Consider the following 25,150-nt stretch of genomic DNA (forward strand, 5'->3'; position numbering starts at 1 on the left):
TTGCGGAGTAGCTGGGACTACAGGCACACGCCGCCACGCCTGGCTAATTTTTTTTTTTTTTTTTTTTGAGACAGAGTCTCGCTGTCGCCCAGGCTGGAGTGCAGTGGCGCGATCTCGGCTCACTGCAGGCTCCGCCCCCCGGGGTTCACGCCATTCTCCTGCCTCAGCCTCCCGAGTAGCTGGGACTACAGGCGCCTGCCACCTCTCCCGGCTAATTTTTTGTATTTTTAGTTGAGACGGGGTTTCACCGCGTTAGCCAGGATGGTCTCCATCTCCTGACCTCGTGATCCGCCCGCCTCCGCCTCCCAAAGTGCTGGGATTACAGGCGTGAGCCACTGCGCCCCGCCTAATTTTCTGTATTTTAGTAGAGAGGGAGTTTCACCGTGTTGCCCAGGCTGGCCAAGAACTCCTAAACTCAGGCAGTCCGCCAGTCTCAGCCTCCCAAAGTGTTGGGATTACAGGCGTGAGCCACCGCTCCCAGCCAGTTCATTTCTTTTTAGTGCTGAATAACATCCCACTGTTTGTAGGTACTACAGCCTCAACCCATTTTTAAAACTGTGTTTAAAGAGTTTATTGAGGCCGGGCGCGGTGACTCACGCCTGTAATCCCAGCACTCCAGCGCCACTGCACTCCAGAGCAGGACCCTGTCTGCCTCCCCCTCCCCTCCACCCCACCAAAAAAAAGATACGGTGGAAACTTAAATGCCTTACTAACTGAAAGAAGCCAATCCAAATGCATGATTCCAACTATATGACATTCTGGAAAAAGGCAAAATTGTGATGACAATAAAATGATAAAATGATAACTGGTTGTCGGGCTGGAGGGATGGAGGGATGAATGGGTGTTGTTTAGGGCAATGAAACTATTCTCTATGAAACTGTAATGGTGGATATGTGTCTTTACACATTTGCCAAAACTTGCAGAACATACAACAAGAGTGAACACTGATGTAAATTGCGGACTTTGGGTGATAATATTGTGTTCCTTGATTGTAGCAAAGGTACCACTCTGGTGTGGAGAGGCCATCCCTGTGTGTTGGCATGGGGACTATGGGAATTCTGTACTTTCCACTAAATTTACAGGCATGAGCCTGTAATCCCAGCACTTTGGGAGGCCAAGGCGGGTGGATCACGAGGTCGGGAGATCAAGACCATCCTGGCTAACACAGTGAAACCCCGTCTCTACTAAAAATACAAAAAATTACCCAGGCGTGGTGACGGGCACCTGTAGTCCCAGCTACTCGACAGGCTGAGGTAGGAGAATGGCGTGAACCTGGGAGGCGGAGCTTGCATGAGCCCAGATCATGCCACTGCACTCCAGCCTGGGCGACGGAGCGAGACTCCGTCTCAAAAAAAAAAAAAAAGTTTATTGCAAAAGCTTGAGTATCTTCAGTTGTGGCTTCAAATCCGAGCTCGGGCTTTAACCTTATGTGACCCTGGACAAATGACTTGACTCTAAGGCTCAGTTGACTAGTCTATAACCACCTCACAGAGTTGTCAATTATGAACCTGTAAAAACTAACGTACAAAAATTAACACCAGGGACACAGTGCTGAGAAACTGTGTTCTCTAAAATCACAGACTGCCAGAATTTTTTAAAATCTTTAAAATCATAACAGTAGTGAAAATCGGACATCTCATTCTTACCTGGAAAGTCTAAGTCACTTTGACACAGAGAAGCAGTCAAGATCTCCAACTCAGGTGAGAGCTTCAGAGAAGCGGTTTTTAGAGATAACATTGTACATTTATCTAAACTTTCTAATGTCCAAGGAAACAGAATCCTGGGTCTGCTCCTAGCCCAGGCATGATGTTAGCTCCATTGCATAAATACATGCCTGCTTTGCCTTATGTCCATCAAAACTCTGCTTTATATAAATTTTACCTAAGCTTCACTCTTCCCAAAATCCTATATTCACCCTGTCTCTTCCTTTGGTCAGGCACTCCAGAGTTCCTCTGGAGAGCTTTAAAAAAAAAAAAAATTTAATTTAATGAAATGACTCAAATGAATTACGTGTAAATGATTCAGCACTGGTATTAGAAATTATTAAAAGTGGGGGCCAGGCACGGTGGCTCACACCTGTGATCCCAGCATTTTGGGAGGCCGACGCAGGTGGATCACCTGAGGTCAGGAGTTCGAGACCAGCCTGGCCAACATGGTGAAAACCTGTCTCTATAAAAATACAAAAATTAGCCAGGTGTGGTGGCAGGCGCCTGTAATCCCAGCCACTTAGGAGCCTGAGGCCGGAGAATCGCTTGAACCCGGGAGGCAGAGGTTGCAGTGAACCAAGATCGCATCATTGCACTCCGGCCTGGGCAACAGAGCAAGACTCCAACTCAAAAAAAATTAAATAATAATTAATTAATTAAATTATAAAAAGTGAATATAAATTACCCAAGTACATGGAGATTTCCAGTTAGACATGCATATATTACCCACTTTGAATACATATGGAAATATGTATGTGTTGGTTCTAGAAAAAAATTGAGATAATGAAAATATTTTCTCAAGTTTTAGAAACAGTATGAGATAGGTTTCAACAACATTCTACATGAATATAAAACCTTGATTTAAATATATGATCTTATGCCAGAAGCATGGTTGGTTTTAATTTTTCTAACAGATACGAGTCTTGGCTTATTAATAATTAACACATTTCGCAGCCACAGTATCAGCGTGGGGTAAAATTCTAATATTTGCTCTGATGTTTTAAATTCTCAGTCTTTCCAACATAAGAAAATAGCTACACACATTTCAGTGTTTCCTTTTTGCAACAAGTTAACATAATTTTATTAGACCACATGTTATTTAGTTGTTGGGCCTTGTAAGGATTAAATGAGATCATGCATGTAACACTACAGTAACAGCCACATGATAAACGTCCAAATAATATTTACCTGTGCCTGGCACAGAGCAGGCACTCAAAAAATATTTTTTAGAGCATGTGACGCGCCATGAACCAGAGCAGCCACTTTAAATGGGCAAACGGGGATTTTTTTTTTTTAATGGTGAGACAAGCCCTGAGAGGGCAAATGGACTGCCTAAAGCTACACAGGTCAGCGGGGCAGGTAAATCTAAATTGGCAAAGTAAGGGCTGAGCGAACAGACTCCGACACTAGAAGACAGAGCTGAACTAACTTCTACTAAGGTCCCGCCTCTGCCGGTTTGTCCCGCCTTTATCTCCTCCCCTCTTCCAGCGCCTCATTCCTTTTTCGCTCGCCCCGGCCGTGCTGAAGCAATTTCCGCCCTGAGAAGGGTGGGGATTACGTCTCCCGCTCTCGCGACTCCTGGCGGTGAATGACAGCAGATGATAGCCACATTTCTCCCTCGCCCTTCCCCTAGGTTCCCTGTCACAGTTCCGCCCTTACTACGCCCACTTCCGGCCAGGGAACAGCCACTTCCACCCGGAAAAGGGGTTGTTCCGCCGGGGGGCGCCAGCTGTGGCCCACCCAGCCTGCCCCGTACTTTCGCCATCATAGTCTTCTCTACCACTGTTCCTTACAGCCACGAACGACGCAAACGAAGCCAACTTCCCCCAGCTCCGAACAGGAGCTCTCTAGCCTGTATTACACTCCGGGAGAAGGAAAGGCGGGAGGAAACCTAGGCCTCCACGCCCGACTCCTTTGCCCTCCCCTTTACCTCTCCACCCCTCACTAGACACCCTCCCCTCTAGGCGGGGACGAAGCCACTTTCGCCCTGAGAGAGGCGGAGCCTCAGCTTCTACCCTCGCTCTCGCGAGCTTTCGGAACTCTCGCGAGACCCGACGCCCGACTTGTGCGCCCGGGAAACCCCGTCGCTCCCTTTCCCCTGGCTAGCAGCGCGGAGGCCGCACGGTAAGCGGGGGCTCCGAGTTGGACCGGGAGCGAGGCGGCAGGGCCGGACGCCGAAGCCGCAGAGCGCGTGCCTGAGGGCCCCGAGGCGCCCGGCGCGGGCCCGTCCCGCCCCCTGGAGCCGCGGCCACGTGCGAGCGGCAGGCCCGGACATGCCCGGTCAGCGCCGTTCGGGAACCGAGCGTGGGTCCCAGAGGGCAGCGGCGGGGTGCGTGGGGCGTTCGGAGTCCCGGGGCTGGGGAGTGGAGTCGCGCAGGATTCTCACACGCGGGGGCCGGGCTGCGTTAGTGCGATTCAGAGAGGCTGTGGGCGTCGGTGAGCTCCTTCGGACCCGCAGGAGCCGGAGCCTGGCGTTGAAGGGGCCGTGGGAAGTAACGAGGGTACCCCGGTTTAGGATGCGTTGGATCGAAAGGATTGGGGTGGGGTTCGTGCCCCTGGCAGTCGTCTCCACCAGGCCTGTGTTCACATGCTTGACTTTCTCCCGCAGATGCCTGGAGTTACTGTAAAAGACGTGAACCAGCAGGAGTTCGTCAGAGCTCTGGCAGCCTTCCTCAAAAAGTGAGTTTGGGGACTGAGGTTCAAAACGGGTGAAGGCTGTCGCCTTGGCCTGCCCGTCTGAGCCCCAGTGTTTGCCGGTTCTGGCGGGGGAGACTTGTTTGGGGCCTCCGTGGCTCCTTTCAGCGTGAGGCCTGGCTTGTGTTCCGGTTCCAGCCTTTCTTTGTATTCTGGGCACATCGTAGTTGTGTTGAGGGGAGGGCATTTGGGATATGGGGTAGTTTGTGGAGATGACTGAATCGTGCTTTTCCCACTGTTTTGGTCTTAGGTCCGGGAAGCTGAAAGTCCCCGAATGGGTGGACACCGTCAAGCTGGCCAAGCACAAAGAGCTTGCTCCCTACGATGAGAACTGGTTCTACACGCGAGCTGGTGAGAAACTTAGGTCTTTGGCTGGAGAGTGGGGAGCTGGGTGACCCCTGGCACAAACCATACTTCCCTGCCTTCTCTGAGCTCTTTCCTGCCCCAAGAGGGAGAGAAACCCTTGGTTGTGTCACCACTTGCTTTGTGTGATGTGACATTCAATAACTTGGTACTCCAAGTTTTTATGACATTCTAAGAGCTTTGTGAGAGGAGGACCTGTGTCTTTGAGCTTCAGGGGAAACCAGAGACAGATGAATGTTCATATTTTGCTTGCAGGTGGTTTAATCCTTTCTATATACATGGAGGCAGACTCCCTGGGTTTGGATCCATTTTTTACATCTGGCTGTGTGTCCTCTGGCAAGTTGATTAACCTGCCTGTGTCTCCACTCTTTCATCCCCAAAATGGGACTAATTATTGTACCAGTACTGAAGTATCGCGAAGATTGAATGAATTTAAAGTAGAGTGTTTAGAACGTGTCTGTTGCATAGTAGTTATTCACGAAAAAGTCAGTTATCTTTACTATTGTTCAGATCATCAAGTTAGCCTTCTCCATGTCTCTAACAGGCTGTTTCTAACTAAATGGTTGGAGATCTGGCCAGGTCAGTCCCTGCTTTAAATCTTGACTTCTGATCTTATGGACACCCTACAACCTTGTGCCAGCCCCATCTCTTTTCGATCTTCCAATAATAATTTACGTACAGTCCTTGACTAGTGTTAGTTCTCACATGTCTTAACATTTCAGTACTCACTAAATCTTCACTTTCAGGAAGACGTAACAGGGTGGGCAGTAGCAGTGCCGTGTTATGTCAAGGTGACAGCCTTAGCACGGACCTTCACTAAGGGGCCTTGGCCTCTCCAATCTTAAACCTTCTGTCTCTGTGAAGTGGGGGCTCCATTCTGACCACAACTTGTCTCCAGATAAAAAGTAGGTGGGAAGCAAGGTTTGGAAATCGGCAAAACTCCTCAATGACCCTGAAAAGAGTTGGCCTTGGTACAGGTTGCTTGGCCCTTCAGAATATGAAGCATTTTGTAGATTTGTGGTACACTTGTGCCTCAAATGTCTATTGGGGCCCACTCTTCCAGGCCATGGAGTGAGCACAGAGGACCAGCATAACTCAGCTGCGGCCTCTGAGGAGTGAAAGATGAACTTGCTGAGGTGGGTAGGGTTGTTGGCATACCACCTACCCACCATTTGTTTTAGACAGAAAATGGGGCGGATGAAGAGAAGCTGACTTCCCTGGGCACACAGCAGTGACAAGGCCTGGAAGTTACATATCCCCTCCACCTGTCCCCCCATCTTGCTTTGGCAGTGCCTCAAGGGTCAGTAGGTCAGAGCAGCTTTGGATCTAGGATTAGCCTTTCTCATTTGCTGGGGTGAAGACACATTCTGCACATACCAAATATCTCCAAAGTAGGACTGTATGTGTCTTGTACATTTTTTTTTTTTTTTAACATGGGGAGGGATTAATAAGAGATGGGATTAAGACCTAGGATAATAAACCTAGTTGCATCTGCTGGTCATAGTAGAGTTGCTGTGGTCCCTCGCAGCCCACAGTGGCCCTGCCTGGAAACCTCGAGCAGGATGTGCATCTTCTGCCTGCCTACTAGTCTCCATCACTTGGAGTACCCCAAAGGCCTCTTTTTCACCTCCCTTGCCCAGCTGCCCTAGCGGCATAGGATGGTTGTGTGGTAGACCAGAGGCCTGTTGTGTATATTTTTGCTGGGATATAACCACCCCCGTGTATCTACATACACAAGGGCAGGGTTGTAGTTGTGGCAGAAGCTGTAGCCTACAAAGCCTGAAATATTTCCTACCTGACTCTTTATTTTCAGGGACAGGGTCTAGCCCTGTCACCCAGGTTGGAGTGCAGTGGCACAATTATAGCTCACTGCTGCCTCCTGGGCTCAAGTGATCCTCCTGCCCCACCCTCCTAAGTAGCTGGGACTACAGGTGCCTATCAGTCACTATGCCTAGCTAATTTTTTTTATTTGTAGAGATGCAATCTCACTATGTTGAACTCCCAAGCTCAAGCAGTCCTCCCGCCTCAGCCTCCCAAAACACTGGGATTACAGGCAAAGTTTACCAGCCTCTATTCTAGAATTTAACATGTTCCACCCAGTTTGGCAGTCAGCTTATACTAGTCATGGGAGTGACCTGTTTTACCAAAGAGGAAGCTGTGGTGCAGACAGGCGAAGTGACTTGCTGCAAGTTACCCTGGGAGGGCTTGGCAGGGTGGCTCTGTCCAAAACTAGGTTTCCTGCTATATTCCCTTTTTTCTACTCTAAGAGTCTGGCCTATTTTGCCTCCTCAGATTTGAGGCTAAAGTGTCCTAAAGCTGTGCCCCTGCTGAGCAGGGCCAAATTGTGGAGACCTGTAGGAATGAATGTGAGGTAGACAGGTCTTAATCCTGGGGTTTGGGGGTAAAGAGGCCCATGGCAGAAGATGGGGCCTTCTTGGTCTTGAGGGTGGTCTGGAAATGGAGCAGAGCTGTAGGAGTAAGCAGTCCCAAGGCAGTGGTGGAGGAGGCAGGGCAAGGTAGAGGAAGAACCCGCAAAGACTTGCTCTCACTGGACGCTCAAGGCATGGCCGCCATGGGTCTTTATGAAGGGGGTGGTGCAGTGTAGCTCTGGACAGGCTTTTTTTTTTTTTTTCTTTTTTTTTTTTTCTTTTTTTTTGTTTTAAAGACAGAGTCTTGCTCTGTCACCAGGCTGGAGTACACTGGTGCCGTCTCGGCTAACTGTAACCTCTGCCTCCCGGGTTCAAGCGATTCTCCTGCCTCAGCCTCCCGAGTACCTGGGACTACAGGTGCCCGCCACCACGCCCAGCTAATTGTTGTATTTTTAGTAGAGATGTGGTTTCACCATGTTGGCCGGGGTGCTCTCAATCTCTTGACCTCGTGATCCACCTGCCTCAGCCTCCCAAAGTGCTGGGATTACAGGCATGAGCTCCCACACCCGGCTGGACAAGCCTCTTGCTGTCTTAATTCTTTAAAGGACCTGCTGAAGATGGAGATGTGGGAGTCCAGTTTGGTGTCCTGGTGTGCGTCTGAGAGCAGCTGCTGAATTGGGATGTCTGGAAACACTTGTAGGTTGGAGGCTGCTCCATCTCTGGCTGCTGCGTGGCGTTGGGCACCCACTTGTGCTGTGATAGTAGAAAGAATGAGATCTGGGAGGCATCACAGAAGTGAGTTAAGGGATGAATCAAGGTCAGGAAAGTGGTTTCTTACAAGTTCGGCAGAGAAGGGTCAGCTGGAGTGTGCTGGGGGAGTTCTTCCCGGCCTTTGACTCAGTAGGTCAGGATGGGACCACCAGTCTGGACTTTGCTGAGCTGTGATGACTCCTAAGAAGCTGTGCTTGGTTGGTCTGCCCCGTGCTCAGGTCCAGAGGGACCCTCCCTCTCGGTCTAGCAGGAACACAGCTGCTCTGCCTTGACCGTCAACTCACAGTAGAGTGGAGAGGGGTGGCCTCCTTTACAGTTCCCAGGTAGGGGCTGATTCCTGGACAGGGGTTCCTGAGAGGAGTGGGTTGCCATCCCGAGAATGCACACAGCAGAGGAGCAGAAGGCCTCTAGCGTGGAGGAACTGGAGGAGAACCCATTTGTGACAGCAACTTGCTCACAATTGGCCCTCATGAGTACCAGCTTTGGTGGCCTGCATTTGTGCAGCTCCACATCAAAAGCTGGGGCTGGAACCTTGGTCTCTAGGGGGTGAGGAAAAAGGTCAGTGTTTTAATAGAACGCGGTATTTCAACTCTTAGCATTTTCCAATTTGTGAAGTTAATAACCCTTCCTCTCCCTTCTAGTGGGTCAGAAAAAAATAATTAGCATGAACTGGGATGGCAAGGGAGGAGCTTGTAATATCTGACCAAGATTCTCCATGCCAAAAGGTTTTTATACAGCCTTAAGAAAAATTTAAGCCTCCGTTAAAGAACCTAATAGGCCTTTGGGAGGCCAAGGCAGGCGGATCGCCTGAGGTCAAGAGTTTGAGACCATCCTGACCAATGTGGTGAAACCCCGTCTCTACTAAAAATAAAAATCAGCCGGGCGTGGTGGCAGGCGCCTGTAGTCCCAGCTACTCAGGAGGCTGAGACAGAAGAATTGCTTGAACCCCGGAGGCAGAGGTTGCAGTGAGCCTGAGATCACACCACTGCACTCCAGCCTGGGCAACAGAGCGAGACTGTCTCAAAAAAAAAAAAAAAAAACCTAATAGGCTTTATGGGAGCTTGTTCTCTACCAGTCACTGTGCTCAAGGTTTAAGTAAAGTGTCTCCTTTAGTACCACAGCACAAACCACCTGGAGGATAGGTGGGTCCTGTGTCCCTCCTGAGGAGGAACGGTGTCGGGATTCAAGCCCCTGTCTGACCGCTGTGGGCGCTGGTCCCAACCCAACAAGACTGAGGCTGAGTGTACCATTTCTGGTGCACAGCCGCTTTGGGCATCTCTGTGCTTAGGAGTGTGTGCCTTACTCTTAAAAAGCAAGATAACAGAGGCCGGGCGCGGTGGCTCACGCCTATAATCCCAGCACTTTGGGAGGCCGAGGCGAGCGGATCATGAGGTCAGGAGTTCCGAGACCAGCCTGGCCGGCATGGTGAAACCCCATCTCTACTAAAAATACAAAAAATTAGCCAGGTGTGGTGGCGTGTGCCTGTAGTCCCAGCTACTCGGGAGGCTGAGACAGGAGAATTGCTTGAACCCGGGAGGCGGAGGTTGCAGTGAGCCCAGACGGCACCACTGCACTCCAACCTGGGCAACAGAGCAAGACTCCATCTCAAAAAAAAATAAAGCAGGATAACAAGAAAAGCTATTCTGCGTTCCCCAGTCCTGGGTACTGTAGTTCAAATGGGAGAGCAGGTCTCCACCCAGAGCCCCAGGGCACAGCCAGCTACAGGGCCCAGAGGGATGGCAGCAGCTGCTGGGTATTTGAGCTGGTCTGAAAGGGTGGAGGTTTCCAGTGATGTCACTCTCTGGCAGAAAGATTGTGGGGGGTGGCTTATACCAAGTGAGTCTGTCTATTGGTCCTGGTTATGGGCACTTATTACCAGGCAGTGGCGTAGGGGGTAGGGCCTGGAGTGAGGTGGGGATTTTAAAGTGAGCAGATGCCAGAGGTAGTGAGCCAACAGCAGGGCTGTGGTCTTGGCCCCTAGCAGAGCATGGTTGTACAGTATCAGCTGAGCATTGGTTCCAGGATGAACCCCAATACCCAAGTCCACAGATGCTCACCCTTACTATAAAATGGTGTAATATCGGGGCCAGAGGCCGGGTGCGGTGGCTTAACCCTGTAATCCCAGCACTTTGGGAGGCCGAGGCGCGTTGATCACGAGGTCAGGAGATCAAGACCATCCTAGCTAACACGGTGAAACCCCGTCTCTACTAAAAATATTAAAAAATTAGCCAGGCATGGTGGTGGGCGCCTGTAGTCCCAGCTACTCTGGAGGCTGAGGCAGGAGAATGGCGTGAACCCGGGAGGCAGAGCTTGCAGTGAACCGAGATTGCGCCACTGCACTCCAGCCTAGGCGGCAGAGCGAGACTCCCTCTCAAAAAAAAAAATATCGGGGCCAGCACAGTGGCACGCACCTGCAATCCCAGCACTTTGGGAGGCCAAGATGGGTGGATCACTTCACTCCAGGAGTTCAGCCAGAGCAACATGGCAAAACTGGGTCTCTTCAAAAATTATCTGGGCGTGGTGGCTTGCACCTGTAGTCCCAACTGTTCAGGAGGTCAAAGCTGCAGTGAGCTGTTATCACTGCACTCCAGCCTGGGTGACAGAATGATGCCCTGTCTCAAAAAAAAAAAAAAAAAGGTACAATATTTGCGTATATCCTATGTAGATGTTTTACTTCTGAGACAGAGTCTCACTCTGTCACCCAGGCTGGAGTGCAGTGGCATGATCTTGGCTAACTGCAACCTCTGCCTCCCAGGTTCAAGTGATTCTCCTGTCCTGCCTCAGCCTCCCAGGTAGCTGGGGTTACAGGGGGTGTGCCACCACACCCGGCTAATTTTCTTGTAATTTCAGTAGAGATGGGGTTTCACCATGTTGGCCAGGCTGGTCTCAAACTCCTGACCTCAGGTGATTCTCCCGCCTCAGCCTCCCAAAGTGCTGGGATTACAGGCATGAGCCACTGCACCCGGCCTGATCCCATATATTTTAAATCATCTGTAGATTACTTATAGATTAATACAGGCCAGACATGGCACATACTTATAGTCCCAGCTGCTTAGGAGGCTGAGGCAAGAGGATTGCTTAAGCCCAGGAGTTCGAGGCTGCAGTGAGCTATGATCACACCACAGCACTCCAGCCTGGGTGACAGAATGAGGCCCTTTTTTGTGTGTTTTAAGAAAAAGCACTAATACGGTGTAAATAATTGTTACACTGTTTTGAATTGTAATTTTTTTCCCCTGAATATTTTTGATCCACCCTTGGTTGAGTCTGTGGATATGAAGGGCTGGCTGTATCTGGACCTGATCTCAGGGCAGGAGTGGGCTGGGAACAAGCGGTGTGCAAGAACTGTTTCTGGGCAGAAGCAGTCCACCCCACACAGACTACTGCCTGGCACTTGGCAATTATGGAAGAACCCCTAATTCCCTCACTTGATCTTTAGAACTAGAGGAAAGAAGTCACTTGAGCAGACTCAGACCAACTTGATGATCTCTGGGTCCCAGGAACAAACCAGACTCTGCTCTGAGCTCCAGAGCTAGGCAGGACCGTGTGATGGCTGAAATCTGGGTGGTTCCTGCATGTGGGCCCCGGTGCCATCACGGTGGCAGGACAGGGCAGTGCCTCCAGAGCTGTGTGACATGGAGCCAGTGAGTACCCTCTGGTGCCTCGGTTTCACTCTTGAGAGTAGCACTTTACACACCTGTTGAGTCCTCACAGTAACCCGGCCCTCGGGTGAAGCAGGGTGGAGAGATTGAAAAGCACTTGGCACAGGGCCTGGCAGATGTGTGCTCCAGTTAATAGAAGCGTGCAAGTGTTTCTGGGGAGGCTGGTGTGTCGACTGGATTTTACGGAGCTTTTTTTGCAGGCAAGGAGGCTGGCTGGGGTGGACCAGGGACTTGCCCAAGCCAGCCTTCCCTGTGTCCGCAGAGGGGCTGGTACACATTCCAAGCAGGGGGCATCCACTGCACAGAGTGTCTGCCCTGCCCTTGTTATCCTGAGCTCTCCAGACTGAGGTGGCCCAGAGAGTGGCAATAGGTCCCTTCACTGCTGCTTCTCTGGGGCCCATGGAGATGGTCACAGCTAGGCTCCACCCCTACATAACCTCAGGTTCAATTCAACAGCAGTGCTGCTGGGACAGTAACCACTAAAGAAGTTGGCACTGGAGATGGTGGGAGTGCCCACCCAGGGTGCAGGGCTGCTTGTCGAGGAAGAGCTAGCCGGGGGGTGGGTGAGGAGAGGGGGCTGTCAGTTTCTGGGTGTTAGTGTGTGTTTTCAGTTTCCCTTCTTACAAAACAGTGAGAATTAGCTGTTTACGCACAAGGAATTGTTTACTTGAGACCTTGATCAAGACCCTTAAATCTTCCTCTCACACTACCCCCAGCTTCCACAGCGCGGCACCTGTACCTCCGGGGTGGCGCTGGGGTTGGCTCCATGACCAAGATCTATGGGGGACGTCAGAGAAACGGCGTCATGCCCAGCCACTTCAGCCGAGGCTCCAAGAGTGTAGCCCGCCGGGTCCTCCAAGCCCTGGAGGGGCTGAAAATGGTGGAAAAGGACCAAGATGGGTAAGCAGGGTAGGGAGGGCTGCATTGATAGAGCAGCCTTGGGGCCCGGTCATCACTTCCCCAACGAATCGTCCTGCATAGTCTGCCCAGCCCCTCAGGCCTCTCCTATCAGAGGCAGGCAGGAGGGGATTCTGCAGAAAAGCGAACAGCGCGGGGCTTCACCCCAACCTCTCTGGCTGACTAGCCCAGGCTCCAGGAAGGTAATTTAGCGACTGTCTGCTTTCATTAGCCTGCTCGTTAACTTTTCCCAATTGATTTTTCGGGGCTTTTGATCTAAATGCTTGCACAAACGACACCCCGTCAGCTCCCAGGGGGGCTCCCACTACTGCCCCCAGCTTGTTAGAATGCACCTGACCAGGGCCCTCACTGGGACTTGGCTGGCGGCAGGTGGCTTCTTGAGAAGCCTGGCTCACAGCCAGGAGGGAAGGGGCTGAGAACAGGACCTGTGCTCACTGGGGCCTACATGACCCTTCCCTCCCCACAGCGGCCGCAAACTGACACCTCAGGGACAGAGAGATCTGGACAGAATCGCCGGACAGGTGAGGCCTGCATTTGGGGTGGGGCTGGGTCCCTTAGTCACTGCCCAAGCATTTCCAAAGCCCATGCTTTGTCAGACTTACCTCCTTCTCTGGAGGGCACAGCCCAGGGTACTGGTGGGGTCAGAGGAGGGCTGCCCAGAGACAGGAGAAAGGACAGTCCTGTCTGACTTTTCTTGCTGGTGCTGCTTAGAAATTTGGAGGCAGGCTGGCTGTGGTGTCTCACCCCTATAATCCCAGCACTTTGGAATGCCGAGGCAGGCTAATTATCTGAGGTCAGGAGTTCAAGACCATTCTGACCAACATGGAGAAACCCTGTCTCTACTAAAAATACAAAATTAGCCGGGTGTGGTGGCACATTCCTGTAATCTCAGCTACTGGGGAGGCTGAGGCACAAGAATCGCTTGAACTCGGGAGGTGGAGGTTGCGGTGAGCCAAGATCACGCCATTGCACCCCAGCCTGGGCAACAAGAGCGAAACTCCGTCTCAAAAAAAAAAAAAAAGAATTGGAGGGAACTCCAGCCCAGGTGCCACTGGGCATCTATCCACGGAGCACATAGCTGTACCCGCAGATGACTCCGCCTCCCCAGGTCAGCCTGTGATGTTTCCCCTTAGTCCTCATGCATACTGAGCATCACATGGGCTGCTTGGGAGAGGTGGAGATAAGGGAGGGGGGCTGGTTCAGAACCCAGGTCTCCATTCAGATCCTGGCTGGCCGACACCCTGGGGCAGAGTGGCCACACCCCTGGTGCCACAGTCTCCCGTCTTGGCCTCCCTGTGGCCAAAATCTACCCTTAGCCACCTCAAGCATGGTGGTGAGGAGTCAGTGAGCTGTGGTACAGCAGGAGCACCCAGGGCCTGGCATGAGCTCAATTCTGTATCACTGACTCAGGCCTCCTAGGAGCCTTGGAGCATTTAGTCAAGTGTCAGAAAAGAATGGAAGGTGTCAGCCCTCTAGGAGTTGGGGGTGGTCTGGAAGGAGAAAGCTCTTCCAGGCAGAGTGGAGCTTGGCGCACACATCATTGCTGGTGGTTGGATGTTGACCTTCTCACATGGCAGTGGGCGGAATTTGGACTCCACTCCGCCACTCCCTTCTCTTTTTTTTTTTCCTCTGTCGCCCAGGCTGGAGTGCAGTGGTGCAATCTCAGCTCACTGCAACCTCTGCCACCCGGGTTCAAGCAATTCTCCTGTCTCAGCCTCCCGAGTAGCTGGGACTACAGGCACACACCACCACACGTGGCTAGTTTTTATATTTTTAGTAGAGACAGGGTTTCACCATATTGGTCAGGCTGGTCTCGAACTCTTGACCTCAGGTGATCCACCTGCCTCGGCCTTCCAGAGTGCTGGGATTAAAGGTGTGAGCCACTGTGCCCGGCCACTCCCTTGAGACCCAGTTTCCACGTCTGTGAAATGGGGGGATACCCACAGTGAGAATTAGATGAGGTAGATGCATTTGAAACCACAAATCGGGGTGCCCACCTCTGGTGGGTAGTAGGTAGCTGTTACAAAGTGCCCCAGCAGAGACCTCCTTAACTAACTTTTATTCTTCCATCTTTTCCCACAGGTGGCAGCTGCCAACAAGAAGCATTAGAACAAACCATGCTGGGTTAATAAATTGCCTCATTCATAATCCTGGTCTGGGTCTCTTTTTTGAGTCTCTCGCTCTGTCGCCCAGGCTGGAGTGCAGTGGCACCATCTCAGCTCACTGCAGTCTCCGCCTTCTGGGTTCGAATGATTCTCCTTCCTCAGCCTCCCAAAGTGCTGGGATTACAGATGTGAGCCACTGCGCCTGGTCTGGTTTGGGTCTCTTGATAGTTCTTCAGGGGCATGAGGAAGAGGCGCTTCCTCCCTTCCCTTGGGTGAGGGGGCCCAGGGTGATTGGGTGGCTGTGTACGCGGCAGCCAGTGGGGCCTTCCCAGGTCAAACAGTTCCCATCTGGGTTTGGAGGAAGGACCCAGGGGCCCTTGTGGCTCACTCCCCCACATCCTGTCTTTGCAATTGTCAGAAAGTGAGAAACGAAAGGATGGCTGTGTGAGCTGTGACCTCAGCTGGGCCTGGGCTGCAGAGGTGGCTTCTGCTGGAGTAAAGCAAGAGGACCCAGGGTTCATGCTCTTCCCTGGAAGGTAGAAAAGGACAGACCACCAGGGAGCCTCCACTGCAAACTGACCTGTGCTGCCTGCACACTAACTCCTGGGCCTGCACAGGCTGAATGGTCCTTGAGCCTTCACTCTGCATCTCAGCGGTCTTGGACCCGCTGAGTGGCAGTGGCAGGAAGCCAGTGGAAGCAGATCACTGTGCAGAAGTTGAATTCCCAGGGCGGCCACACACGGGCTGCGCAACCTTTGCAGTCCTGCACGACAAGTGGGATGTGGCCTCCACCCATGATTGGGCACCTGGTCAGGCTGGGAGATCCAAATAGCGCCCAGTGGGCAGCTGTCCGACCCCTGGAAGGGCAAGCCAGGAAAGAACCTTAGGGCCCGCTGTGACCAGATGTCCCTCCCAGTTGGGAACACTAAACTGGTTTGGCTAATATCTCCCAGGATTTCCCTGTCCAAGTTATTCCTGGGATCTGACCCATTTCCTGGAAAGGGGCGAGCCTGGGTTTTGAAGTTCAAACTACTTGAGTTTTAAATCACAACTCTGCACCTAATCCCATGTAACCCTGTGCACCTTACCCTCTGAGCCTTCGTCTCCTTGTTTGTAACCCTGCTAACTCCTGAGAGACTGGACAAGATGCCATGGAGAGCCTTGGCTCTGTGTAGCTCTGCTGCTGGACAGTTCAGTTGGCAGTCCCCAAACGTAAGGCATAAGACTTTAAGAAGTATCGGCCAGGCACAGTGGCTCGCACCTGTAATCTCAGCACTTTGGGAGGCCGAGACGGGCTGATCACCCAAGGTTGGGAGCTTGAGAACAGCCTAACCAACATGGAGAAATCCCGTGTCTAAAAATACCAAAATTAGTTGGGCATCTTGGCGCACACCTGTAATCCCAGCTACTCGGGAGGCTGAGGCAGAAGAATCGCTTGAACCCGGGAGGCGGAGGTTGCAGTGGGCTGAGATCGAGCAATTTTAATCCAGCCTGGGCAACAGAGCAAGACTCCATTTCAAAAAAAGAATCAATAAAAATGTTAAAAGCACCATTACAACCAGCAACTGTGAAGTAAGTGCCGAAAAGTGCTTTGGAGGTAGATAAAGTAAGCTATAGGCTGGGTAACTTGCCAGATATCCCACAGCTGGAGCCATCATTTGAACCCAAGCAACACAGCTGCAGCCTGGACCTAGCCACTCCAAGGGCTCTGTGCCTCAGAAAAGAGGCCCAAAGGGTTGCACTCTAGCTGCAGGCCACTCACTCCCCATTCTGGGCTCTAGTTTCCTCTTTTGACCGTTAATGAAAACATTTCCCAGAGTTGACATGAGAACTCAATGTCAAGTGTCCGGTTTGCACAGCAGCAGGCACTGCGCGTCCCAGGGAGGAAGCAAGGTCTAGGTGTCCGGAGCAGGCCTGCAATCCCGCAGCCGCGCCGCTCCAGCCACTGGGGGGCAGTAGAGGGCCTAGAAAGAGGCTCAGCCACCGAAGGCTCTTGAAGGCGAATTCCTAGGGCTTCCAGGTCTGGAGCCAGGCTTACTCATGGGAGGGGGTCGTAATGGGGAATTGAAGTGCAGAGGGGCTAGTGACCCCAGCAGAACACCTGGGGTCCTGGTCCCCAGGGCTACAGAACTGTCCTAGATACTGTGCCAAATGCACTGCAGAATATTCTTGCAGTCTTACCAAATGCGGGGTTTGTACCCATGTTACAGGAGAAAAAACTGAGTTTCAGATGACCAGTCAGTTGGTAGAGCTGAGATGTAAAAGAATCCTGGACTCTTGAGGCCCAGGCTCTTCTGCGTGGATGGCAATTGCACTTTTTTTTTTTTTTTTTTTTTTGAGACGGAGTCTCGCTGTCACCCAGGCTGAAGTGCAGTGGCATGATCTCGGCTTACTGCAAGCTCTGCCTCCTGGGTTCACGCCATTCTGCCTCAGCCTCCCCAGCAGCTGGGACTACAGGCGCACGCCGCCATGCCCGGCTAATTTTTGTATTTTTAGTAGAGACGGGGTTTCACTGTGTTAGCCAGAATGGTTTCGATCTCCTGACCTGATCCGTCCACCTTGGCCTCCCAAACTGCTGGGATTACAGGAATGAGCCACTGTGCTCAGCTGGCAATTGCACTTTTTTAAAATTCTGCACTCTAGGAGGCAGAGGTGGGCAGATCACTTGAGGTCAAGAGTTTGAGACCTTGGCCTGAAGTGGTGGCTCACACCTGTAATCCCAACACTTGGAGAGGCCGAGGCAGGTGGATCACCTGAGGTCAGAAGTTCGAGACCAGCCTGGCCAACATGGTGGAACCCTGTCTCTACGAAAAAATACAAAAATTAGCCGGACATGGTGGCAGGTGCTTGTAATAGCAGCTACTCAGGAGGCTGAGGCAGGAGAATCGCTTGAATGCAGGAGGTGGAGGTCACAGTGAGCCGAGATTGCACCATTGTACTCCAGTCTGGGCGACAAGAGTGAAACACCATCTCAAAAAAAAAAACAGAGTTCGAGACCAGCCTGGCCAACATGGTGAAACCCTGTGTCTATTAAAAATACAAAAAAAAAAAATTGGCTGGGCATGGTGGTGCACACCTGTAATTCCAGCTACTTGGGAGACTGAGACAGGAGAACAGCTTGAACCCAGGAGGCAGAGGCTGCAGTGAGCCAAGATTGTGCCACCACTGCATTTCAGCCTGGGCAACAGAGCAAGACTCCATCTCAAAAAAAAAAAATCTGAAATACTTCAGGCATGCAAGTATTTAACATTCAGTATTCATAATGTAAGAAAAACCTATGAAGCACAACCCAGTTTAAGTAACACAGGCAGGGCAGGGTGCAGTGCCTATAATCCCAGCACTTCAGGAGGCCAAGCCGGGAGAATCACTTGAGGTCAGGAGTTCCAGGCCAGCCTGGGCAACACAGTGAGACCCCGTCTTTACAAAAAATTTAAAAAATAGGCCGGGCGCGGTGAATCATGCCTGTTGTAATCCCAGCACTTTGGGAGGCCGAGGCAAGTGGATCATGAGGTCAGGAGATTGAGACCATCCTGGCTAACACGGTGAAACCCCGTCTCTACTAAAAAAATACAAAAATTAGCCGGGCATGGTGGCATGTGCCTGTAGTCCCAGCTACTCGGGAGGCTGAGGCAAGAGAATCACTTGAACCCGGGAGGCGGGGGTTGCAGTGAGCCAAGATCACACCATCGCACTCCAGCCTGGGCTACACAGCGAGACTCTGTCTCAAAAGAAAAAAAATTTAAAAATACCCAGGCATGGTGGTGTGCACCTGTAATCCCAGCTACTTGGGAAGCAGAGGCAAGAGAATCACTTGAGCCCAGGAGTTTGAGGTTATGATCGTATGATCGTGCCACTGCACACCAGCCTTGGCGACAGAGAGAGGCCCTATCTCTTAAAAAAAAAAAAAAAAAAAAGTGGCCAGCCACGGTGGCTCCCACCTGTAATCCCAGCACTTTGGGAGGCTGAGGTGGGTGGATTACCTGAGGTCAGGAGTGCGAAACCAGCCTGCCCAACATGGTGAAACCTGGTCTCTACTAAAAATACAAAAATACAGCCAGGCGTGGTGGCGGCCGCCTGTAATCCCAGCTACTCTGGAGGCTGAGGCAGGAGAATCGCTTGAACCTGGGAGGCGGAGGTTGCAGTGAGCCAAGATCGCGCCACTGCACTTCAGCCTGGGTGACAAAGCGAGACTCCATCTCAAAAAAAAAAAAAAAAGTAACACAGGAAATAAAACCAAGACAAGATGAGCTCTCTCTCTGTATCTCTGTATGTCCCTCCCCAGACCCAACCCTGGTGTCCCCCAGAGGTAACCCCTCCCAGGAACTGGGCGTTTGCCACTCCCCTGCACAGGTCTACACCTCTGCTACAAACGTGTGTCCCTAAGCAGCGGACGCCTTTTGAAAACAAGTCAACTGTATCATGCTACGATATTTTTTCTGATGTTTGTGCTGTTTCTGAGACAGCCTTATGACACCTTCCCCTATTCTGTAGCATTCTGTTGGCTCACTTTGCCACAGTGTATGCACCCATTCTCCCACGAATGGACTTTTCATTTGCCTCTCAATGTTTGCTACCAAAAATCTCCCTGCAATAAATTTATTTTATATATTCCCTTGTATGTGTGTGTGAGGGTCCCCTAACTGCTCACAAATATCTCAGCAGCTCCGCCCTCCCCACTCAGGCCTCATTTCCCTCCTACCAGACATGGTCAAAGGAAACTGGGAGCAACACAAAGACGACTTTGAATCTCTGTTCACCACCCCTAGACTGTATGACACCAGCAAGTGACAACCTCCCCTCTCTGGCCTCGGTTTCCCCCTCTGTAAAATGGGGGATGGCCTACCTTGCCAGTCATGGCAGGTCAATATAAAACAACTTCTGGCTGTGCGCAGTGGCACATGCCTGTAATCCCAGCACTTTGGGAAGCTGAGGCAGGAGGATTGCTTAAGGCCAGGAGTTCAAGACCAGCCTGGGCAATATAGCAAGATCCCGTCCCTCTAAAAAAAAAAAAAGAAGAAGAAAAATATGTGTTATTATTATTATCATTAGAGACAGAGTTTCACTCTTGTCACCCAGGCTGGAGTGCAATGGTGTGATCTCGGCTCACTGCAACCTCCACCTCCTGGGTTCAACTGATTCTCCTGCCTCAGCCTCCTGAGTAGCTGGGATAATAGGCGTGTGCCACAACATCTGGCTAATTTTGTATTTTTAGTAGAGATGGGGTTTCACCATGTTAGCCAGGCTGGTCTCAAACTCTTGACCTCAGGTGATTCTCCTGCCTCAGCCTCCCAAAGTGCTGGGATTACAGGCATAAGCCACCATAGCTGGCCTGTTTTTTTAAAAAAGAATTCCAATAAAGAGCTGATCATGGCTCTAACTCCTTGAATACCAGGAACACCATCTCGTATCACATAATGAGACAGGGAAACATTCTGGTCCTCATCTCACAGATGAAAAATGTCAAGCTTCGAAGGATCAAAGTGCCCACCTAGTCACACGGGTAGTCAGCCACAGGTCAGCCTGCCTTATTTATTCTTCATGAGCATTTATAGTGACTAACATTTACTGAGCGCCTACTATGGGCCATTTCTGTGCATGCAACAACCCCTTTAAGTCCTTGTTTCTAATCCCAAGAAGCAAGGAAATGGGGTCAGGGAAGGGACAAGGTTTGCCCAAGTCCAGGCAGGGGGAGAGGTCAAGCTCAGAACCATCACCTGCCCATGACACATGCCCAGGACTCAGGTTCCCTAGGCTTCGTTCCAAAGGCTCAGCAGTGACGAGCCAGCCCTTGAACCAGCCTCTTCCCCCAACCCAAGCAGCCACCTCTCAGGGGAATTGTGGCCACCACAGGTGCAGGGAGCAGTTCCTCTCCACTCATAGCCTGAAGCATACCCGGCAGGGGCTGTCCCCAGGCCCAACGAGCAAAGGGCCCAGTAGCGAGGGCCACTGGAGCCCATCTCCGGGGGGCTGGGCAGGAAGTAGGGTGGGGTTTGGGGTAGGGATCTGGTACCCTGGGACTGCTGCAACTCAAACTAACCAACCCACTGGGAGAAGATGCCTAGGGGTCCAGGAGTCCCCCAAGCTCTGCCTGCCACCACCTTCCTCCTCTTCCTGTTGTCTGCTGCCTACCTGGGTATGTGGCCAAAGGGCAGGAACTGGCGGGAGGTGGGGAAGCTATGGAGGCTGCAGAGAGGGCACAGGCAGAGGGAAGGGGGCTCAGGGAAAGGGGAAGAGGAGGCAGATAATAGGGGAGCCAGTGAAGATGCCTATAGAAATCGTATCTGTGCCAAGATGGGCCAAGGTGGGGCTGGAGGGAGCCCAGAGAAGGAGAAGGGGCGTCCACAGCCTCACGGAGGGAGGCAGGAGCAAGAGTCACCTCCCCCACCTCCTGTTCCCCACAGGCCAAAATAAGGAACTAAAGTTGCTCTTGACTGAGCACCAGGGCTGGCGGCAGGAAGGGGACTTAGGGGTAGCAGCATTCAGCATCTGTCAAGGGGACAAAAAGCTTTCTCTGCCTTAAACCTCAGGTGCCTCTCTGTGTTGGGAGTCCCTTCTCAGCTCTGGGGGAATGGGTGTCTCATGGACTCCGCCTCACCTGCTCAAGGACAGCTAGCAGGGGCTGTGGCCACGCTAACCCAGGAGTTCAGAGAGAAAGGTTCCCCACCCAAGGGGACACTGGGAGCAAGGGTTGGAGTTCACGTCTGAGTCTTAAGCCCTTGACGATGAGGGTGCTCGGCCCCTCTCCCCACCTCTTCCTCCTTCTCTCTTCCTCACCTCCCTCCTCCACCTACCTCCAGAAGAGGGGGCCGGCCATGTGGGAGGTCTGGCTGAGAGCTGGGGCTTCCCAGAGGAGCCCGGATTGGACACTGCAGCCAGCCTGAGCCACCTCGTCTCATTCAGAGACACCCCCAGTCTCCACCCCGCTCTGAGCCCCTTCGCTCACCAGCAGCCCAGCCCAAGGACTGAGCTCACCCCTGACTCCTAGGTTGACACATACAACTTACAGAGAATGAGGGCCGGGCACAGGGTCACAGGCCAGGGCAGGCCACAGACTGGCTCCTCAACCCAGGCAGGGAGAGGCCAGGGAGCCAAGAGTTTGAACCCAGTGCCACTCCTGACTGCCTGGTGATGCTGGCAACCCGCCTGCCCTCCCAGGGCCTCAGCCATCCCTCCTGTAAAATGGGGCTAAGGAGAGAACCAACTTCTAGGGTTCTGTGAATGATTACACAAGAAAAAGCGCCAGGTGCAGGGCCTGGCTGAGGCTGGGGTGCAAAAATGGACCGGGAAGGCTGCGGGAGGAGGGGACGCCTGCACTGCTTCTGGAAGGAGCTGTCTGGACAGCGGTCCTCCAGTGCCTGGAACAAACATCCAAAATCCAGAGAGTTCACAGGGCCAGAGTACAAAGTGGGTATGCGGGATGGGGGCAAGAGATGGCGCTGCAGAGGTGAGAAGGGCCTCCCAGGGGTCTTACCATCCCAGGGAGTCTCATTCTCCTCCCCCAGGACGTCCTCACCCACCCCAACCAGGTATGTCCTCTCTCCTTCCCAGGGGCTTCTTCACTTTCCCGCATCCCCCCTCTCCCCATGATACATCAGCCCCTGTCAGGGGCTCTCCCTCTCCCTCCCCACCCAGGAGAGTCCTCACCCTCCTCCCCTCCCCACCCAGGTGTGTCCTCACCCTCTTCCTAGGAGTGCTGGAGCTGCAGGGGCCAGGGCTGGGGAAATGTGTCGCCATCCCCAGTCCCTGACCCACCCACCCTGTCTCTCCACAGGCCCTGGGTGCCAGGCCCTGTGGGTGGTGCACAGGGTCCCAACATCATTGATGGTGAGCCTGGGGGAAGACGCCCACTTCCAATGCCCGCACAATGGCAGCAACACTGCCAACGTCACCTGGTGGCGCGTCCTCCATGGCAACTACACGTGGCCCCCTGAGTTCTTGGGCCCGGGCAAGGACCCCAATGGTACACTGATCATCCAGAATGTGAACAAGAGCCACGGGGGCATATACGTGTGCCGGGTCCAGGAGGGCAACGAGTCATACCAGCAGTCCTGCGGCACCTACCTCCGCGTGCGCCGTGAGTGGCCCAGCCCTGGCCCCTACTCCCACTCTCCCGCTAGGGACACTCGGTTTATCTTTGAAGTGGGGATAGAGCCAGTACCTTCAACGTGGGTTTCAAACCGGCTTGGACAGAGGGACGGACATTCTCCTCTGCAGAGTGGGGGCTCTGGGGGGTCTGGGGCCTTGCAGGAGGTGGGTGGGGCCAGGAGGCTAGGGAGGGCAAGAGGGGCCAGGGCTCTGAGCCATACCACCTCCTTGCAGAGCCTCCCCCCAGGCCCTTCCTGGACATGGGGGAGGGCACCAAGAACCGAATCATCACAGCTGAGGGGATCATCCTCCTGTTCTGCGCAGTGGTGCCTGGGACGCTGCTGCTGTTCAGGGTGAGCCCCCTCGGACCCCCGAGTCAGCCGGGCGAGGGCCTGGGCCGAGGGACCCCCAATGCCCAGGTAGCCCTCTAGAGCCTGAGGTTCCCCATCCAAAACTTGGGAGAATGAAAGCACCCACCACATAGGGGCTCTGGAAGTTAAATGAATGAATATAAAGAAGGGACTTGAACTGGCGCTGGGCCCAGGCGGTGTCTTCAATTTAGTTTCCCCTTCTGGGCTGTCCTCACGTCCACCTCCCCCCAAAAAGAGTCTCATTCTTCTCCCTAAGAGTGTCCTCACTCCCCTCCTGCCCTCACCCAGGAGTGTGGTTACCCTCCAGATGTAGCCAAGACCAGGGAAGGTGGGGCCTGGGGTCCTCCCAGAATCTCTGATCTGTACCAGCCTCTCCTGAGGCACTACAGAAAGTGTGACTATTATTGTTATTATTCATGGAGAATAGTAAGGGAGTGGAGAGTCAAGAAGATGCTAGCTTGGGAGGCCAAGGCAAGAGGATCATTTGAGGCCACAAGTTTGAGACCAGCCTGGGCAACACAGCAAGACCCTATCTCTACACACACACACACAAAAAGTCTTAAAAAAAATTAGCCAGACATGGTGGCGCACACCTATAGTCCCAGCTACTCAGGAGGCTGAGGTGGGAGGATTGCTTGAGCCCAGGAGTTCAAGGCTACAGTGAAACATGATGTTGCCACAGCACTCCAGCCTGGGCAACTGAGGGAGAAGAAAGAGAGAGAGAGAGAGAAAGAGAGAGAAAGAAAGAGAGAGAGAGAGGGAGAGAGGGAGAGAGGGAGGGAGGGGAGGGAGGGGAGGGAGGGAAGGAAGGGAAGGAAGGGAAGGATGGAAGGAAGGAAGGAAGGAAGGAGGAACACTGGTTGTAGACTCAGAGAGAACTGCTACGTAACCAGTATGTGGCCTTGGGGACATCTCTTACCCTTTCTGGAAAAGTACTTCCTGGCATCCAGGAGGGTCTGAAAGATATTCACCTCCCCCTGCTCACTGAGGCACCCACCCCACCCACCCCTCCAGAAACGATGGCAGAACGAGAAGCTCGGGTTGGATGCCGGGGATGAATATGAAGATGAAAACCTTTATGAAGTGAGTGAAGGGTGGGGATGGGGTAGGGGCAGTTGTGTTAGGGGTGGGAGTGTTACCTCTGGGGGTGGCTGGGGACAGGGACCCCAGGTGTCAGGGTGCTGATGTTCGCTGCCTCATTTCCACCCCAGGGCCTCAACCTGGACGACTGCTCCATGTATGAGGACATCTCCCGGGGCCTCCAGGGCACCTACCAGGATGTGGGCAGCCTCAACATAGGAGATGTCCAGCTGGAGAAGCCGTGACACTCCTACTCCTGCCAGGCTGCCCCCGCCTGCTGTGCACCCAGCTCCAGTGTCTCAGCTCACTTCCCTGGGACATTCTCCCTTCAGCCCTCCTGGGGGCTTCCTTAGTCATATTCCCCCAGTGGGGGGTGGGGGGGGTAACCTCACTCTTCTCCAGGCCAGGCCTCCTTAGACTCCCCCGGGGATGTCCCACTCTTCTTCCCTCTAAACTGCCCCACCTCCTAACCTAATCCTCCGCCCCCCCCCCGCCCCCCCCCAGCCTTTCCCAGGCTCCCCTCACACCAGCAGGTAATGAGCCCTTAATCGCTGCCTCTAGGGGAGCTGATTGTAGCAGCCTCGTTAGTGTCACCCCCTCCTCCCTGATCTGTCAGGGCCACTTAGTGATAATAAATTCTTCCCAACTGCAGACCTTGGCAGGAGTCGTGGATCTTATGGGAACCGCCTCTCCCACATGTCCCTCAGACCCAGGAGTCCCAGCCCAAGCCACTCCCTGCCCACTCCCCACACCTGGGACCAGGTAGCCAGTCTGGGCTGCCCTCCTAGGAGAACAAGATGTCTCTTGGGAAGGTCCCCAGACCAACTGAAGGACTGGTTTGGCCCTCTTCACAGGGCCTCACCCTAGGGTCATGTCCTTAAGCAAGAAGGGGACAAGATCAAGATAGCTGTGGCTACCAAATTATTTACGCTTTTTTTTTTTTTGAGACAGATTCTCACTCTGTCGCCCAGGTTGGAGTGCTCACTGCAACCTCTGCCTCCTGGGTTCAAGCGATTCTCCTGCCTCAGC

The 25,150-nt window shown here is 52.8% G+C and overlaps 2 protein-coding genes across 4 annotated transcripts; both read left to right on the forward strand.

The window, feature by feature from the left end:
* The first annotated feature begins 3,241 nt into the window (after positions 1–3,241).
* Positions 3,242–14,628, forward strand: RPS19 (ribosomal protein S19). 3 transcript variants are annotated; one of them, XM_054463408.2, is made up of 6 exons: positions 3,242–3,830; positions 4,315–4,385; positions 4,651–4,751; positions 12,279–12,462; positions 12,947–13,001; positions 14,563–14,628. In XM_054463408.2, exons 2-6 carry the CDS (start codon positions 4,315–4,317, stop codon positions 14,587–14,589), a joined length of 438 nt encoding a protein of 145 aa, XP_054319383.1. In that variant the 5' UTR covers positions 3,242–3,830; the 3' UTR covers positions 14,590–14,628. The 3 variants fall into 3 exon arrangements, with proteins under 3 accessions (XP_054319383.1, XP_054319382.1, XP_054319381.1); XM_054463407.2 differs by having other exon boundaries at positions 3,795–3,986; XM_054463406.2 differs by having other exon boundaries at positions 3,801–4,035.
* Positions 14,629–20,573: 5,945 nt separating this feature from the next.
* On the forward strand, positions 20,574–24,787 carry CD79A (CD79a molecule). Its single transcript, XM_054463398.2, has 5 exons — positions 20,574–20,718; positions 22,357–22,659; positions 22,905–23,023; positions 24,056–24,124; positions 24,253–24,787. Exons 1-5 carry the CDS (start codon positions 20,640–20,642, stop codon positions 24,364–24,366), a joined length of 684 nt encoding a protein of 227 aa, XP_054319373.1. The 5' UTR covers positions 20,574–20,639; the 3' UTR covers positions 24,367–24,787.
* Positions 24,788–25,150: the final 363 nt, after the last annotated feature.

The sequence above is a fragment of the Pongo pygmaeus genome, chromosome 20 (assembly GCF_028885625.2).
Source record: "Pongo pygmaeus isolate AG05252 chromosome 20, NHGRI_mPonPyg2-v2.0_pri, whole genome shotgun sequence".
NCBI classification, from domain to species: Eukaryota; Metazoa; Chordata; class Mammalia; order Primates; family Hominidae; genus Pongo; species Pongo pygmaeus.